The 17132-nt window shown below is 43.2% G+C and overlaps 1 protein-coding gene across 3 annotated transcripts; it reads left to right on the forward strand.

Moving 5' to 3' along the window:
* Positions 1–9879: 9879 nt before the first annotated feature.
* Positions 9880–16697, forward strand: FST (follistatin). Of its 3 annotated transcripts, none has more exons than XM_068535333.1 (6): positions 9880–10626; positions 12576–12767; positions 13194–13412; positions 13732–13956; positions 14663–14890; positions 15640–16697. In XM_068535333.1, the coding sequence occupies exons 1-6, from the start codon at positions 10542–10544 to the stop codon at positions 15720–15722; spliced, it is 1032 nt and encodes a 343-aa protein (XP_068391434.1). In that variant the 5' UTR covers positions 9880–10541; the 3' UTR covers positions 15723–16697. The 3 variants fall into 3 exon arrangements, with proteins under 3 accessions (XP_068391434.1, XP_068391435.1, XP_068391433.1); XM_068535334.1 differs by having other exon boundaries at positions 9882–10626; positions 14660–14890; positions 15356–15730; XM_068535332.1 differs by having other exon boundaries at positions 9883–10626; positions 14660–14890.
* Positions 16698–17132: the final 435 nt, after the last annotated feature.

Consider the following 17132-nt stretch of genomic DNA (forward strand, 5'->3'; position numbering starts at 1 on the left):
TATAACATTAAAAAGCAAGGTTTTGAAACCATATCCTTTAAAACATAGAAAAAGGAAGATAAGTGATTTATTAATGATGCAAGAAATCAAGATTTTCATGGCACCATGAAAACTATAAAATAAAAATTTAAGTTAAAAATCACAAAATAGGGCTTCCCTGGTGGCGCAGTGGTTAAGAATCCGCCTGCCAATGAAGGGGACGCGGGTTCAATCCCTGGCCCGGGAAGATCCCACATGCCGCGGAGCAACTAAGCCCGTGTGCCACAACTACTGAACCTGCGCTCTAGAGCCCACGAACCACAACTACTGAGCCCCAGTGCTACAACTACTGAAGCCCGCACGCCTAGAGCCCATGCTCCACAACAAGAGAAACCACCACAATGAGGAGCCCGCACACCGCAACGAAGAGTAGCCCCCGCTCACTGCAACTAGAGAAAGCCCGCGTGCAGCAACGAAGACCCAACACAGCCAAAAATAAAAACAAATAAATAAATTAATTAATTTTGAAAAAAAAAGTCACAAAATAAAAAATTAAATTAATGTAATGTTAAAACTGAATTGGAAAATGTGACTCAAAGCCACAAAGAGAGGGAAGCAGGACATGAGGAATTATGCCCTAGACACAAAATCAAATGACCTTCAGCTTTGGGAATTTAGTCTTCCCCTCTCTCCCCCCATTCCACCCAGTGCTTTAGTAGCAAGACTTAGATCTTTCTGTGTTGATGGGGAGCTGCCTTCTTGTAATCTCACAGTTTTTCACTCTACCTGGGAAATGTGTTCTCTTCCTTAATTGATCATTTATGTTGTGCTGCAGGTTCTATAAGCTACTTTCCTCAGTTGCATGCATGAGTACAAAAGTTCTCTGTGTGCGTTTGAATTTCTTTACTTGAAATGTACAGGCTTCTGTCATTTGTTTCCTCATTACAAAATCTCTTTATATGACTTTAGCTTCAAGTAGAATTTATTACTTTTGAAAAAAAAAAAAACATGAGCCACCACTTCACATCTATTAAGATGGCTATAATCAAAAAGACAGTTAATAGCAAGTATTGCCAAAAATGTGGAGAAATTAGAACACTCATACGTTGCTGGTGAAATATAAAATGATATGAACAGTTTCCAAAGTACTGTTTGGAAAACAATTTGGTAGTATCTCAAAAAGTTTAACATGCAGTTATCTTACGATCCAGTAATTTCACTTCTATGTATACATTTTGTTTGTTTTGTTTTGTTTTGGCCACACCAATGCCCCCTGCAGTGGAAGCATGGATTCTTAAACACTGGACTTCCAGGGAAGTCCCACTTCTAAGTATATTTATATGTGATATTCCTAGGTACTCAAGGTAAATGAAAACATATGACACACAAAAACTTGTATGAGTATGTTCACAGCAGTATTATTCATAATAGCTAAAGACTGGAAACAACCCAAATATTGGTGAGGATGTACACATATTGACATAAATGTCAATTCCCCATCAGTCATTCATCTAATGGTTTTGCTATCAATTGTTACTCAGTTGTGCTCAATTAATTCTGTTTATGAAATAAATATTGTTTAACGTATGAATAAATGTCCAAGGTAGCTGAAGATGGATTGCTCATCTTCTACTCATTCTTTCCCCTCTCCAGGAACTATATCCTGAATGGCAATGCCTTCTAGAGACTAGAATCGGTTTACACAAGACAAAGATTCCCATATGGTTGTATACCTTAAGAGAGTGCTTGGGCCCCTTTCATCCTATCCTCATGTAAGTTTTATATATTGAGTTGCTGCTATACTTTAAAGTTAGTGCTTAGAAAGTACATAGGGGAATATTTTCTTGGAACTGGTTTATGAAACAACCACCCATTCTCATTCATTTGTTTGGTTAGTTCATCCCAAAGTGTTTTGTATTCTTGGTTGTAACTGGTCATATCTAGGTAGATGTGCCTGTTTCCAGGGTCAGAAAAGAAGACTGTCTTGTGTTAACTGTAATCGATTTATTCATAAAGATGACCCTGGCAATTCAAGGCATTCAAAATTTCTTGAATTCCCACAGGATCCTTAAAGACAAGTCCCAAACAGAAACCTGCTCTTCCTCTGTTATTGTTTACCTCAGGAAATGATACCACCACCCACTCACTTATTCATACCAGAAACCCAAGAGTCATCCTCGTCTCCTCCTTTTCCCTCATCCCCCTCATTCAATCAATGAACAGAACTATCAATTCTACCTCTTGTCTCTTGAATCTATCCTCCTCTTCAACCCAAGTGTCACCCCCTGATAGAGTTCTGCTACTGGGATGGCATCCTAAAAGATAGCCTTTCACCAATGCTAGTGCCTTGCAAATCTATCTCCACAGTTCAGGCAAAGAGAGAATTTCTAAGTGAAAAATGGCTCATGTCCCCCCCCCCAATTATAATATTCCCATGGATTTCCTCTGGAAAACCAATGAACCCGTGGTTTTTATAAGAGCTTATATAATCTGCACCATCAACTTCTCCCATTCCTCAGTTTCCACTTTTCCTCTCAAAGTAAGTGCTTTGGTCATTACTAAACATCTTTTGGTTCCTCAAATGATTTCTGTTTTGCCTCCTGGGCTTCACAAATACTCTTCCACCATCTCTCCAAGCACCACCTTCTCCTGGCTAACTCTCAAACATAAGGTCTCAGCTAAATGTCACTTCATTAGGAAGACCTTACCTGGCCATCCTCATCACAGTTTATTATATGCACTTATTTAATATCTGCCTTCTCTGTTATCTCAAAAGTTCTAAGAAAGCTGCAATTAGATTTGCCTTGTTTCCTTCTCTATCTCTATCACAGAGTCTGGAGAATATCATAGATATTTAATAAATATTTATTGAAATTACGTTGAAAATTAAGCCACAGAAAGACTATGGGCTATTTGTGCTAGCATATTTTGTGTGCCTCAAAACTGCAGATTTTATGCATAACAGTAGAAAAACATTATCTGTAAAAGTATGTTATGTTGTTTAGAATATAGTAATAATTACAGAGCTGTTTCTTTTGCTCATTACCCCCTGGAATACCTAAAGTACAATCCCTTCCTAAATGCTAAGCTATAAAGTTTTCCTGGCTCAGCTTTGTCCAATTTTGTGGAGAGATCTAGGAAATGGTGATAATAATATCTATCTGGAAAGGTAGCTAAGAAAATAGAGATGATATATTTCATGTTCCTGGCATGGAATAGGTACTCAATACATGGTAGCTATTATTAAAGGACAAAATAATAGATAGATGCATATCAGTATGTGTGTGTATGTGTGTGGGTGGGTGGGTGTGTTTTGAACGCTCTCAAGACAATTGCTCTATTGGTGACATTGGTTAATTTTGTAAAACACACTAATATATGGAATTATTCTAGGGAGGACACTCTAACTGAGATCTGAATGGTTCTTACAAAGCAAGTAGACAGATTGGAGTGTATTGGCAGAATAATCGGAACACCTAGCAATTGTATCTTTCAGAATCAGGGGTCTTGATCTGGGGTCCATGGAACCCTGCAAGGATCCATGCATGGATTTCAAAATGCTTAGGACCTTCCTAAAAATGAATGCAAAACTTTGTGCAGGTGTATATGTATTTGTGTCTGTGCACTATTCTGGGGAGATGGTTCATATCTTTCAACAGCTTCTCAGATGGACTGCAAATAAGAAAAAGTTAGGAATCACTGCCTAAAGGTTTCTTCAGGAAATCTGGTGCTCTGGCAAAGATGAAAATGTTGACAGTGTGATGGTTGTGTCATTTGGCTGGCCAAAGCAATGTTTTCTATTAAAGCAAAGATTAGAAGTCTTGGGGCCAAAATGATCTCAACTAAATAGTTCTTCTCCACTATGTTTCCATCTGCCCAGCATGTGAGCCATTAACACATGGTTCCTGTTGATGATTTTCATATCCTTATTTGCGAGGAAATCACACTGAGGCCAGTTCAGAAGACTCATTTAACTGATGTATTGGAAAAGCAAATAAATGAGCCTCCTATACATACTAACAATTTTATATTGCTAAAAGAATGACTATTTATTGGAGATTAAGCACACACTGACCAAAACTACCTCTAAGTCATTCATCTACTAGTCTTTATAATATACATATTCCTATTCTAGTCCAAAAAAAGAGTAAGGCTCGCCATGTGTTGAAATAATTTATTTCAACACTTAATGCATCATCTGTTCTGTATTTCCACATGTTGTGTCATCACAATTTGACCTCAACCCATTGTTAAATATTTAATAGTACTGTTGGATAAACAATACAAAGTATAGTTTACTTTTGAATGTAGCATTTACGTGAAAAAAATAAGCCAATATATGCTGCAAAAGGTACAGTTTTGGGTTATAGTGCTAATCCTTCTGGTGGATGGAAAATGAGATATAAGAGGAAAGGAAACCACAGGGAGGATGAATGAATCAGGAAGAGCAATGACAAATGAAAAGATGACATAACTCTCCAATAAAGAACACAAGCAGAAAGTAACTGCCACCTAAATGTTGGCACAATGGGAACTGCATATTTCCACCTCTCAAAACTTAAGCATGATGATGGATTGTTTTGAGTAGGAATCTAGTCACGTGAAAATTATGAAATACTACTCAACAAAACACTAACCAATAAAGGATAATTTTAAACTCTCACTGGGGATAAATTTCATGGTGACAGAAATTATTCATTCAAAGGATTATCTGTGGTCTGAAAGAAACAACAAAAGAATGCATGCAAGAGATTTTGATGAGTTAGCACACCACTCCTGAAAAGTGTGCTCAATACATTCTTTTTGACTGACCATAGATAATCAGCCTTAGGAAGTATGAAAACATTTATAATCCTGCACCAGGAAATCTTCATAACTCATCGAGTTCCTCTGAGATAAAGAGCTGGAAACAGCATTTATTATCCTACTTCAGCATGTTTTTCAATGACAGTTAAAATACAAAATGGATCTACAAACCACAGTTGAGAAGAAATTAAAGAAAACCTAAGTAAATGGAAAGATATACCATGTTCATGGTTTTGAAGACTCAATATCCTTAAAATTTCAATTATCCCCAAATTGATCTATCCCAATCATAATCCCATCAAGTTTTTTGTGTGTATTTATAGAATTCAACAAGTGGATTCTAAAATTTATATGGAAATGCAACTAGAATATCCAAAGCAATCTTGAAAAAGAATAAAGTTGGAGGAATTACAGTACCTGACTTCCTTACTTATTATAAAGTCCCAGTAGTCAAGATAATGTGAGACTGACATAGGATCAACAAATAGATTAGTGGAACAAAGCAGAGAACCCAGAAATAGATCCACGCTTATAAAGTACAAAGGCAAAGTGCAAATTAGATTTGGAATGAATTCCCCTTTGAGGAAAGATGATTAATTAAAAATCTATACGGACTTCCCTGGTGGCTCAGTAGTTAAGAATCACCTGCCAATGCAGGGGACATGGGTTCAGTCCCTGGTCCAGGAGGATCTCACATGCCGTGGAGCAACTAAGCCCATGTGCCACAACTACTGAAGCCCATGTGCCTAGAGACTGTGCTCTGCAACAAGAGAAGACACCACAATGAGAAGCCTGCGCACCTCAGCTAAGAGTAGCCCCTGCTCGCTGCAACTAGAGAAAGCCCGCGCGCAGCAACAAAGACCCAATACAGCCAAAAACAAATAAATAAATTTTTAAAAAAGAAAAAGAAAAAGAAAAGGGCTGTCCATGATTGACTGACTCTATATAACATAAAAGCACCATTGAAAAGAGAAAAGTTCAGGTAATCAATTGGTTGTTTTCTTAGTACTATATTTTAAAAAGACATATATTCTAATGCCATTTTTAAAAACTTAATCAACTGATGGTTTGGACCTCTTGGATAAACATTGCTTTTATGTACTCACATTTCTTAACTTTTTAGTTCTGCAACAATTCAGCCAATACAGAACTATTACCCCCCACCCAATCCTCATCTAGCCCATGAAGTTACACAACACCAAAGACTATGACGCATTAAGTAACCGGTTTTGTACCTAGAAGAACAAAATCTGATTTTAAAAACACTTCAGCGTATTTCTCCAGTGCTTAAATTCTGTTGCTTAATCAAGATTGATTATTTGCATTTGAAATCTTAGTATCATTTTGGAAAATACCTAACTTCAAAAAAGTTTGACATTTAATTTTAAGGCAAAAAAGTAACAGCTACTCACTTCCTGACTTCCAAATTGTCCATATGTAACCTCACCCACCCCTTCCATATTCTTTTTTTAGGGACTAAAATTTAACCAGGTCAGTTCTGGTTCAAACAACCATGTCATATGATTTCAAATAGGTATCTTGGGAGCTAGATTGAATCATTTGCTAAACTCTAATATTTTAAATTTATAAACGTTAGAAGGAAGATAGCTTTTGAAGCTGACAAAAAAACAATCAGAGAACAGCAGTCTTTTTGTGTGCTGCCCAGAAAGTCAGTTACAAAGTGGTCCTATTGTGTTTCTCATAATTTACATTTACTTTTTTGGCAGAGCAGAAAGGAAAAAAATAAGAAGTCCAACTTGGAAGCATATAACAAAAATGAAAGAAGGCATTTTTATTTTAAAATGTCCCCTTGACATTTAGACATCTACAAACCCAATATTTAACATTTACAGGAGATAAAACAATAAAAGAAATAGCAGCTGTTTTTCTGTGATGTCACTGAACAGGTGTGATACCATTTCATACCCCAGAAATTGGATGGATCTCTTGCTGATGCTCACAGGAGGCCCATATGAGACCGATATTGACCTGTGTCTCATTTCCTCAGATTGGCCAGAAAACAACCCAGGCCGACAAGAATCCTGATGACTGATCTGTGCCGATTCAGGGCAGACATTTTCCCAAACAGATCAATACTATCCAAGGTGCAGCTGAAAAACAGGATGAGCTTATATCACTAAACAAACACCAAACTGCTTATTCACAAAGGCAAAAGCAACACAGCACTTATGTTTTCCACAGTGTGTTTGCCTGTGACCTCAACCCTGACCCCTCAGAGCCACCCTCTCTGCAGAGAAAAGTAATCCTGTATTGGGTCTGCCTCTGGTACTCCTCTGGTACTCTGGGTCACTCCTGTGAGTGGTGGCATTTTTACAATGAGAGCTACTGTGTCTGCTTTGGCCTAGCCTAGACAATCACATGATGCCAAAGCAACTAGTCAATGCAGTCAATTTAGTCAAATGACTGGTCTGAGCACTTGGCATTATGTAGACAGAGAATAAAATAGCAACAGAATTTTTACTTTTTACCCATCATACTGTAATTGTGCGGTCATACCTTGGATTAAGTTAATTCAGAAAGTTCTGTGACATGAGTTGTTTCTATATACACAAACTAAAATAACTATCTGAATAAACCAAAAACTCAAAAGTCCAGATAAAATATTCTTTTGGTTAAACCCTCAAAATTGCCTTTATTCTAATTTTCATTTAGCCACATGGACCGCCCCCCCCAAAGTCATATCGGGTATGCTCTTTTTATATCAGTATATTCTAGGTGCACATGCAAATGAATAAGTTAAATCATAATGAGAACATGCAGGTTACATCACTATTTTCATTGCTATATGGTTATAAAATATGAGGATTTTATGGTCTTTAAAACAATCTTCCCAAAAGTATTGAGAAAATAAACTATGCATTAATATATGACCCCACATTCCTCTAGGCAAGATGACTTCATATACAACCAGGCATGAGCAAAATTTAAATGTTTTGTATGGTCCTAAAGTGAGAAATTTCAGCTTCCAGAGGCTACAGAAGACTCAGGACCAATAAATGTATTTAAACTGGGGACAATATAAAATCATATAATCACATTTGGGTCTTAAAATGTTTAATGGCTATTGGTAACACTGCCATGAAATCCAACCACCTACCATCTAAGATAATTTGTGTATTTAGAATACTGAATTTATTTTCCAACCCTAGATACACGTTTGATAAACTTTGATAAAACAGAAGCTGTGTCTCTTGCTGCTATTAAAAGACAAATCTATACCCCCCCTCCAAAAAAAGGTCGAGTAACAATAATTGTTAGCTTTTCCCTTTCCTTCAACTAAGTTTTCCCTGGGAAAGAGGATTTGAAAGGGAGAAAACAAACTTTCCCTCAGCACATTACTATATAAGCACTATATCCATCTGCCTGAATAAAGAAGTAAATTCAACTTTGGAACTCTGCCATGGAGTGTCGGCTCCTGCAAAGGGGACAGTTTGCTATTAATTGTTAATGTCGTCGGCCATTAGAGGGCACTAAACAACTCTACATTAATGCTGCATTGGAGGGAAGACTGGAAAAGAAAGAGGGGAGGGAGAAAGGGGGAGAGTACGAGCAGAGTCGGGGAAGAGGGAGGCAAAGAGAAAAGAGAAGGGTTGGGCGGACGGGAGGGAAAGAGAGAAGAGGGAAGACACAGAGAGAGAGAGGAAGAATAAATCCGAAAGATTAAGAAGGATGTGGAGCCCCCAGAGCCGTCTGAAGTGAGCAAAAGCCAGCGCCACCCCGCCCCGACCGCCCGCGCCCCTCCCCTCCCGTCCTCAGGACGGTAATTATAAAGCGAAAAGCAGCGGCGAGGTCACCCGTTTTTACCAGCCTGCTGCACCGAATGCGCGCGGTGCAGGTGCGGCGGCCGCGGGGCTTTGTGATTCATGCCCACTTTCAAAGGGGGGCTTGGGCCCGTCTGAGAGGCACCCAAACAACTGTCTTCTAATATTAGCACGGCTGTATTTCGGGATCTATTATAGTCTGTCCAGACAGATCCCATTGTAATGGGATCTTTTATTAAAAGATTAGCACTATCTCCTGCAGTTGGTGGAAAAAAATCTGTTATCACTGAGTTATTTGCAGTTGTGGAGGGGGCGGGAGGGGGTGGTGGAAGATGGGGGGTGGGAGGACGAGAGGAGGCGTGGGGGGCGGCGATCTGGCGGGGGGAGGTTGGGGGCGTGAAGAGGGGCGGATTTGAAATCCGTAGGAGAACAAATCCCAGTGACCTGCGAATGTCCAAGAATTTTGTCTGCATACTTCGCTGTCTGTTGTCCTTCGGGCTCCAGAAGCGAAAAGAATAGAAATTTAAAAGGCAGCTTTGGAATAAACAATATAGCATTTTCCGTGAAGTAATCGTTTTATATAAAAGGAAACATCGCCTCCTCAGTTTCATTCAGCGGTGCCAAAAATGTTATAAATGAGAGACCCGCCAACTTTCAGCGAAGAATGCCAGGCACTGTGCTTAATAAACTGAGGCTACAGAAGTTCATTATCGATGTTGCAATCTTTTTTATTCCGCGAACGGAGAGAGAGAAAGAGGGAAAGAGAGAGAGAGAGAGAGAGAGAGGGATGCTGAGAAGGAGACTGGGAGAGACAGAGACACACAGGACAGAAACTGGGGAGCCTCCGAGCCGGGAAAGGGGGGTAGACCGCCTGCGTCGGCGCCCCCACTCCGGGTTCCGACTCCAGAAGCGGCGAAGTGAAAGGGGAGAAAAGAAAACGAGAGGGTCGAGACTGTGACGGGGCAGGGGGTGGGTGGGGAGGCTGGGGCTGAGGTGTTCAACATTTTTGTTCTCTTGTGACTCGTCGAGACCCAGGGCCGCGTTTCGGCCCGGCTCAGCCGGGGTAGAAGGTGCCGGGGCCGGGGTTCCCAGCCACACCTCTGGGCTCCGGGTGGCCGCAGCGCTCGGCACGCGCAGACCCAGACACAAAACGTCGCGGGGTCCCGCGCCCAGACTGCGGGGGCCTAAAACGGCAGCGACCCGACCTCAGGCGGGGTATTTCAGCAGCTCGGGGCTCTCCGGGCGTTTTGCAAAGTCTTCCTGGAGCGGAGGAGCGCCGGTGCGGAGACCAACTCCCGCCCCGCCGCCCAGCTCCGCTCCGCCCGCCGCCGCCTCCAGAGCCCCCAGCGCGCGCCCCCCCCGACACACACAGACACACGCTCTCTCTCTCACACACACACACACACACACAAACACACACACACACACACACACACACACACGCCACCCCCGGCGCGCCGGCGCTACCAGCGAGCGGCGGCGTGCAGGACTTGAAGTGGGTGTTCTTCCCCACTCCCCCGCCCCGGTCGCCTGCCCCCTCCCTCTCGCTCCTACGCAAATAAGAACTCGGCGATTCCCCTCCTGCAGCTTTGATTTCGGGCACCTCCACCAGATAATTGGGAAGCGTTTCCAGAAGGTGGGAAATGTCACCTGATTCACACTGAACTTTTAGAAGCTCCCCACCCCCAAGGAGCCGCGCACACCCTCGCTCGCGGCCGCCCTCCCACTGCCCCACACACTGGGAGACCGCCCACCGCAAACCGCGGAGACCCCCGTCTAGATTTAAAGCGCGGCTGCGCCCGGCTTCTGACGTCCATTGAATCGCGCGGGCGGCCGGCGGCGAGCGCGGGGCTGCGCCGGGATCGCTGCGCCCTCCGCCGCTCGCCTCTGCGACGCGCGCCGCTTGCCCGAGCCACCCGCCGCCGCGCCCGCTCCCCGCGCCGCCGCGCTCCTCGCCCCGCGCCTGCCCCCAGGATGGTCCGTCCCAGGCACCAGCCCGGCGGGCTCTGCCTCCTGCTGCTGCTGCTCTGCCAGTTCATGGAGGACCGCAGTGCCCAGGGTAAGCGAGGGGGGATGCGCTGGGAGGTTCGGCGAAGGGCAGGGGTTTGTACTTTTCGGTCGTCTCCACTGGGTCTGTTCTGAGCAACGCTGCTCTCGGAAGATGTTGGACCAACTTAGCGAGTCCGGGATGGAGAGGAGTGGGCAAACTAAAGGCAGGGACATTTTAGGACCTGAAGCCGAGTTTGGAGCGCGGTTATCCTTTAAAAGGAAAGGGAGTGAGCTGGAGTCTCTCTCCGTAGGTAGGGTTAGATGCTCCAAGTTCTGGACATAATGAGTTCAGATGTTATCTCCCCTGTTTGGCTCTGAGGAAGGGGGCAAGCATCAGTAGCCTGGAGATTTCAGTCGACCCATTTGCAATCTAACCTCCCTCCCTCCTACGTCTTTTGGATACCTTAAAAAAAATGACTGGGTGGGGAGGGGGGAATACTGAAATTTCTTCGGTGGCTGGGGGACGTGGTTTCAGAAACTTTGCCCAAACTTGGAAATGTGGGTGCCGAAAATTTTAGAGGGAAGTAGCTTTCTGCCTAGTGGATGCTTCTTCCAACCCCCTCCCCACAACCCCGCAAAAAAAAAAAAAAAAAAAAAAAAAAAAAATTATTGCCCCGGACTCTTTTGAGTAGTTTACAGTTTTTTCCCCTTTGCCTCATTCCTCTGACTGTTAACTTTCTGTAGAACACTGAGGAGCCCACAATTGGTTTAAATTCTGAGATGCAAATTTCTAAAGTTTTTTAAAATTAGATTTGTTTATTTCAATTAGTCTTTGGGCAGAATTTTTTAAAATAATAAGAGCAGCTTGCGATCCAATTATTGTTAAAGTTATATGGATGATTCATGAGAAATCTTCCTGACCAAGATCCGAACATTAAAAAGGAGGAAGGGGGGAAAATTACTTGCAAAGATTTCTTGGTAGGTATGAGATAGGGGTGTGTGTATACACACATACATGTATATAAAACCATGAAACAGTAGGAAGTTCCCCCCCCTTTTGTTCCCCCCCCCCCCACTCTTTTCTTGAGGCAGACTTGTAACTTTCCTGGCTTTAGCGTTAACATTTTGTGTGTGTTGTAAACTGTCCCCCGGGCACTGTCCCTAGCCGTCTGCGACGCACTACTCTGAGTTGCCCGCCTTTCGGGACGAGGCGCTGCTGGGGTGCCGGGGAAAGCAGCCCTGGGAGATTTCGAAAGATCACGGTGGCCGCGGGCGTCCTCTGGGTCTGGCGGATTGCAAAACGGCCCGTCGGGCGGGCTGCGCCTCGAGGCCGCGCGGGGCAGCGCCGGGCAGGGCCGGGTTGCTTTTTTGCTTTCATTTTTCACAAGTGCCTTTTGCTTGATCTGTTCGTGTGTGTGTGTGTGTGTGTGTGTGTGTGTGTGTGTGTGTGTGTGTGTGTCTGTCTGTCTGTCTGTCTGTCTCGGTCTCTCTCTGTCTCCCCCTTTCTTTTTCTTTCTCTCTCTCTCAAGTTCTCCTACTTTCTTAACCCCTGTCACAAATAATACTCGTACCGCCTACATGAATGCAACATGTAAAAACACCCGTCGCATCCTGTTTTTGTCAGGTTCTTTAATCTGCTCTTCGAGTCGCTGCAGGTTATGAAATGGGACGAATAAAAGTAAACAGTCTAGTAAAAGTCAATGCAAGCTGCACGTGTTGTGTCTGGGTCACTGGTAACTGACATTGATATGGCTGGGGCGCTCTGGCTTCTCGCTCTCGCCTTCCCTCCCCCTCGCCCACCTCCCACCTCTTCAATCTGGCTTTTCCCCCCTCTTTCTCCACCCCTTCACTCCCTCCGATTTGTTTCCTGCTTTTCTGCTTTTCTCTCCCGTCTCTCCTCCTCCACGCTCACTCCCTCCCCATCCCCGCCGGGTCTCCTTCCCTTGCCGGCTCGCCGCCTCTCTCCCCCTACCCCGCCACTGCTCACTCGCCCACCTCCCCGCCCCTGTCTCCCCGCAGCTGGGAACTGCTGGCTCCGCCAAGCAAAGAACGGCCGCTGCCAGGTCCTGTACAAGACAGAATTGACCAAGGAGGAGTGCTGCAGCACCGGCCGCCTGAGCACCTCATGGACCGAAGAGGACGTAAATGACAACACGCTCTTCAAGTGGATGATTTTCAATGGGGGCGCCCCCAACTGCATCCCCTGTAAAGGTAGGGCTCTTCCTCCCCAATTTGTAGGCCCTCAATAGAGGGCGTCTTACCCTCCCAGTGCCCAGCTGGGGTTTGGGACTGGGAAAGCTTTGTTCCTGGGATCCACCTAACTACCCCCAGCCCTGGTAAGCCATTCGAGTTGAATCTTGGGTGTCACATACTACAGGCAAAACAAGGTCGACAGAGGTTCTCGGACTTCTTAGCCAAATGTGGTGGTGAAGCCAGCCAACCCGTGCACTTTGAGAGAGATCTGGGTATGGGAGGCAGCCCACTGTCCCCCACACCTGCCCCTCCTCAACTTCTGGGTGAGAGCCCCTGGGGCTCAGACTCCTGGCAGCACGATTGCGCGAGGCACCTGCAGCCCTCCTGGCTGACCTGCACGGTGCCTGGCCCCGGTTTTAATCCCTGCATCTTTCCAACTGCTAGAAACGTGCGAGAACGTGGACTGTGGGCCCGGGAAAAAATGCCGAATGAACAAGAAGAACAAACCCCGCTGCGTCTGTGCCCCAGATTGTTCTAACATCACCTGGAAAGGCCCAGTCTGTGGGCTGGATGGAAAAACCTACCGCAACGAATGTGCACTCCTCAAGGCCAGATGTAAAGAGCAGCCAGAACTGGAAGTCCAGTACCAGGGCAAATGTAAAAGTAGGTCCTACCCGGCCCCTCCCCCGGCTTCCTACCTGAGATAGACCCACTGCAAGACCCCCGGGGGATGGTGTAGTCTGCAGTAATAGCCTAATAACAATAATGATGATACCAAATAAAGGAACCCTTTCTAACTTCTAGAGATTCCTTAAAACACTGAAGGACCAACCTAGAGTCATAGTTTTCTTTTGAAAACCACGGGGCTCCCAGAGTACATTTCTGAAAGCTGGATGCTTCATGATTTCCTTGATACTATCAAATGCTCAGTCCCTAAGGACCAGAAGGTGCCTATTAATGTGTGTTTCCCTCTTTGTTTCAGAGACCTGTCGGGATGTTTTCTGTCCAGGCAGCTCCACATGCGTGGTGGACCAGACTAATAATGCCTACTGTGTGACATGTAACCGCATTTGCCCAGAGCCCACCTCCTCTGAACAGTATCTCTGTGGGAATGATGGAGTAACCTACTCCAGTGCCTGTCACCTGAGAAAGGCTACCTGCCTACTGGGCAGGTCTATTGGATTGGCCTATGAGGGAAAGTGTATCAGTAGGTATTCTGGATTGAGGAAGGAAAAGAAAAAATACGAAAAGAGAAAGAGGCTCGAACTGGTGTTAAAACTATGAGGTTAACCAATAAATAAGGCCAAAGCCTCCCCAAACACATAGCTTCACCAAAGAGAGAAATACTCTCCAGTTTGGGTAAACTGTCATGACCACAGCATTCCTTAAGAAAACATTGTCTTCCGGAAGCATTGGCATATATATTGAAATGCCAGCAAGACACAGGAAACAATTTTCCTCCTTAGAAACCAAAGAACTCACTCAATTTTACACATTTTTTTTAAGTGCTAGACTTGCTGGAAGCAAGAAATAATTACTTAACAGTTCCTAAAATCTGTTATCAGATTCTGATAACTGATAGAATTGTTTCTTTTTTTAAAAGATCCCACTTGTGGGAAATAATCAAATACATATTTAACTCAAGGATACTGTGAAATTCTGTTCCAAAAAAATGCTACAGTATTTTCATGTACTAATATAGTATGTAGGAAACTGGTGTGTGTGTGTGTGTGTGTGTGTGTGTGTGTGTGTTTTGGTTTTATTATAGAGCATTTTTGCACAATATCTCCATTACCCCCATGAGTGAGTAGTAATAAGATATGTTATATGTTTACATTTATTGATAGGAGACGAGAGAAAGGGGGCAAGGGGGAAATGGATTTACTCATCACAGGTGTATTATATCCTAGAAGCAAAGTCCTGTGAGGATATCCAGTGCACTGGTGGAAAAAAGTGTTTATGGGATTTCAAGGTTGGCAGAGGCCGGTGTTCCCTCTGCGATGAGCTGTGCCCTGAGAGTAAGTCTGAGGAGCCAGTCTGTGCCAGTGACAATGCCACCTACGCCAGCGAGTGTGCCATGAAGGAAGCAGCCTGCTCCTCAGGCGTGCTGCTGGAAGTGAAGCACTCCGGATCTTGCAACTGTAAGTGCAGTTTCTAACCTTGCTGCAATTTAAGGCTTTCCCAGGCAAGCCCTAGGGAATGGAGACGTAAAAAGCACGAAAACCTCCCCGTATAAGCCCACTTCTGTTTAAGTTAGGTAGCTGCTAAATTTTACCAGCAGTTCGGCGATCCGCAGAAAAATTGCCTGGAATGTTTCTGGGCTTTTAGGATTTGTCTGATGATCATCCAGGGGGTCGCCTCTAAAAACCTATTTCCAGTCATTTGCCCCTAATTTCTTTTGCTTTAGTAGTGTGCTTTGCTGTTTGCTTTATTAACACTTGAATCTAAACTAACTGCTTCAAAGGTTGTTTTTTTTTCTTTTTCAAAGACAGCTTTCTGTTATCACACATGGGCTGCTGCTTTGCGCAGCTGCCTCTACTAACTCTGAATTAAGGACCCAAAGCAGTTATACCTAGAACACAAGAGCGCTTTTTATCTAATTTCAGGAATCTGCCTGTAAAACCTGAGCCATTGATTCTTCAGAACTTTCTGCAGTTTTTGACTTCATAGATAATGGTTTTTTTTTTTAAGTTTTTTTTTAAACTTATTGCATAACAGCAGATGCCAAAAACAAAACAAAACAAAACAAAAAGCATCTTACTGCAAGTCACATAAAAATGCAACGCTGTAATATGGCTGTTTCAGAGGGCTTTGAAAACGTACACTGAGCTGCTTCTGCGCTGTTGTTGTCCATATTTAAACAGCAGCTCCCCTGTATTCCCCCATCTAGCCATTTCGGAAGACACCGAGGAAGAGGAGGAAGATGAAGACCAGGACTACAGCTTTCCTATATCTTCCATTCTAGAGTGGTAAACCCTCCACCAATGTTCAGTGTTGACATAGCCTTTGGGCAAAAAAAAAAAAAAAAAAAAAAAAAAAAGAAAAGAAAAAAAAAATATATTGTCCATACTGTAAATAAGTGTATGCTTATTTATTTGGGGGGAAAACTATACATAAAGGACCTTTGTCCTAAAGCTGTCTGCCAGGCCACCTTGTTACTCACTGGACCCGGAGAGGCAGTCATTGTGAGGTCTACTGGATGAGGCCCATAGTTGAGACTTGTAGACATTTATTTATACTGTGTCATGTTTTATAATTTATACATAAAATGTCTGGTTGACTGTACACCTTGTTTTTGAAGAAATTTATTCGTGAAAGGAAGAGCAGTTGTTATTTATTGTGAGGTCTCTTGCTTGTAAAGTAAAAGCTTTTTTTTTCCCTTGTAAACCATTTAAGTCCATTCCTTACTATTCACTCACTCATCTGTCTCCCTTCATTTCACTGTTAGACTCTTTTCCATTATAACAAACTTGCATGTCAGTTTCTGTCATGTTTATTTATTGGATTCTCTGCTGCCTGTTCTGTACATACATGATCCCTCGGGTTTTGTTTACAAGGAATCTTGACTGACCAAAAGGCATTATAACTCTGACTCAGATAGAAGGTACAGAGGATACATCTTTGAGGAAATTCCTACTTCCATTCTCTTGTTGTGATGAAGACATTTGTGAGAGGGGCTGATAGCAATGTTGGGTGGTTTCTAATAATGTACTTTTAAGATGTTACAGATCCAAAGAAATTGAGTGATATGGGTGTCAGGAGCCTGAAGGAAGGGGAATGCTACACATTCAACCTTTTGTTAGGTGTTTCCTTTAAACTAGTCTGCTGTACCTTTTAAATTAGTCCTTTTCACCCAATGTGTCATGAAAAGTTATATCAAAGCTTTATCAGTTCAAGTTTCTTGCTTTTCATAATACTTTTTTCTGATGCAATTTTATATTTTCAAACATGGCAAGTTAAATATAAATTCATTTAAATATATAGTTTTGTACTTTTCTACCATGTAAATGTGCAATGTATATAAAAGTTATAATGTGTATTTGTAAATAAATGATGAGTGAAAAAATAAAAAAATTTTAAAAAGCCAATGGTCTCAATTGCTGATGATGTAAAAGAAGTTATGTGGGCTTTTGAGTAAAAATGTATATGATACATTTGCTGGGAAATAGAGTTATCACTGAAATTAAGTGGCCAGGGCAGTAGGAACTCCAAGGTAAATTACAGATCACCTCAGTGGAGCTCAAGAGATAAGGAAATCGGAGGTCCAGACACCCCTTTGTAGGAGTGATGGCATACCTACCACTCAGCCCTGGAGGACGCTGTAGATGTTCTTCCCTGCAATGTACCAAGCCTAAAGTTTCCTCTTTAAAAACACTATCTTCT

The sequence above is a fragment of the Eschrichtius robustus genome, chromosome 2 (genome assembly GCF_028021215.1).
Source record: "Eschrichtius robustus isolate mEscRob2 chromosome 2, mEscRob2.pri, whole genome shotgun sequence".
Classification (NCBI taxonomy): domain Eukaryota; kingdom Metazoa; phylum Chordata; class Mammalia; order Artiodactyla; family Eschrichtiidae; genus Eschrichtius; species Eschrichtius robustus.

Excerpts from the sequence above, each read along its gene's own strand:
- FST (XM_068535332.1), top strand. The coding sequence starts at position 10,542 with ATGGTCCGTCCCAGGCACCAGCCCGGCGGGCTCTGCCTCCTGCTGCTG. Across the intron at positions 10,627-12,575 it reads GGAGGACCGCAGTGCCCAGG|CTGGGAACTGCTGGCTCCGC; the intron begins GTAAGCGAGGGG and ends GTCTCCCCGCAG. Across the intron at positions 13,957-14,659 it reads CTATGAGGGAAAGTGTATCA|AAGCAAAGTCCTGTGAGGAT; the intron begins GTAGGTATTCTG and ends ATTATATCCTAG.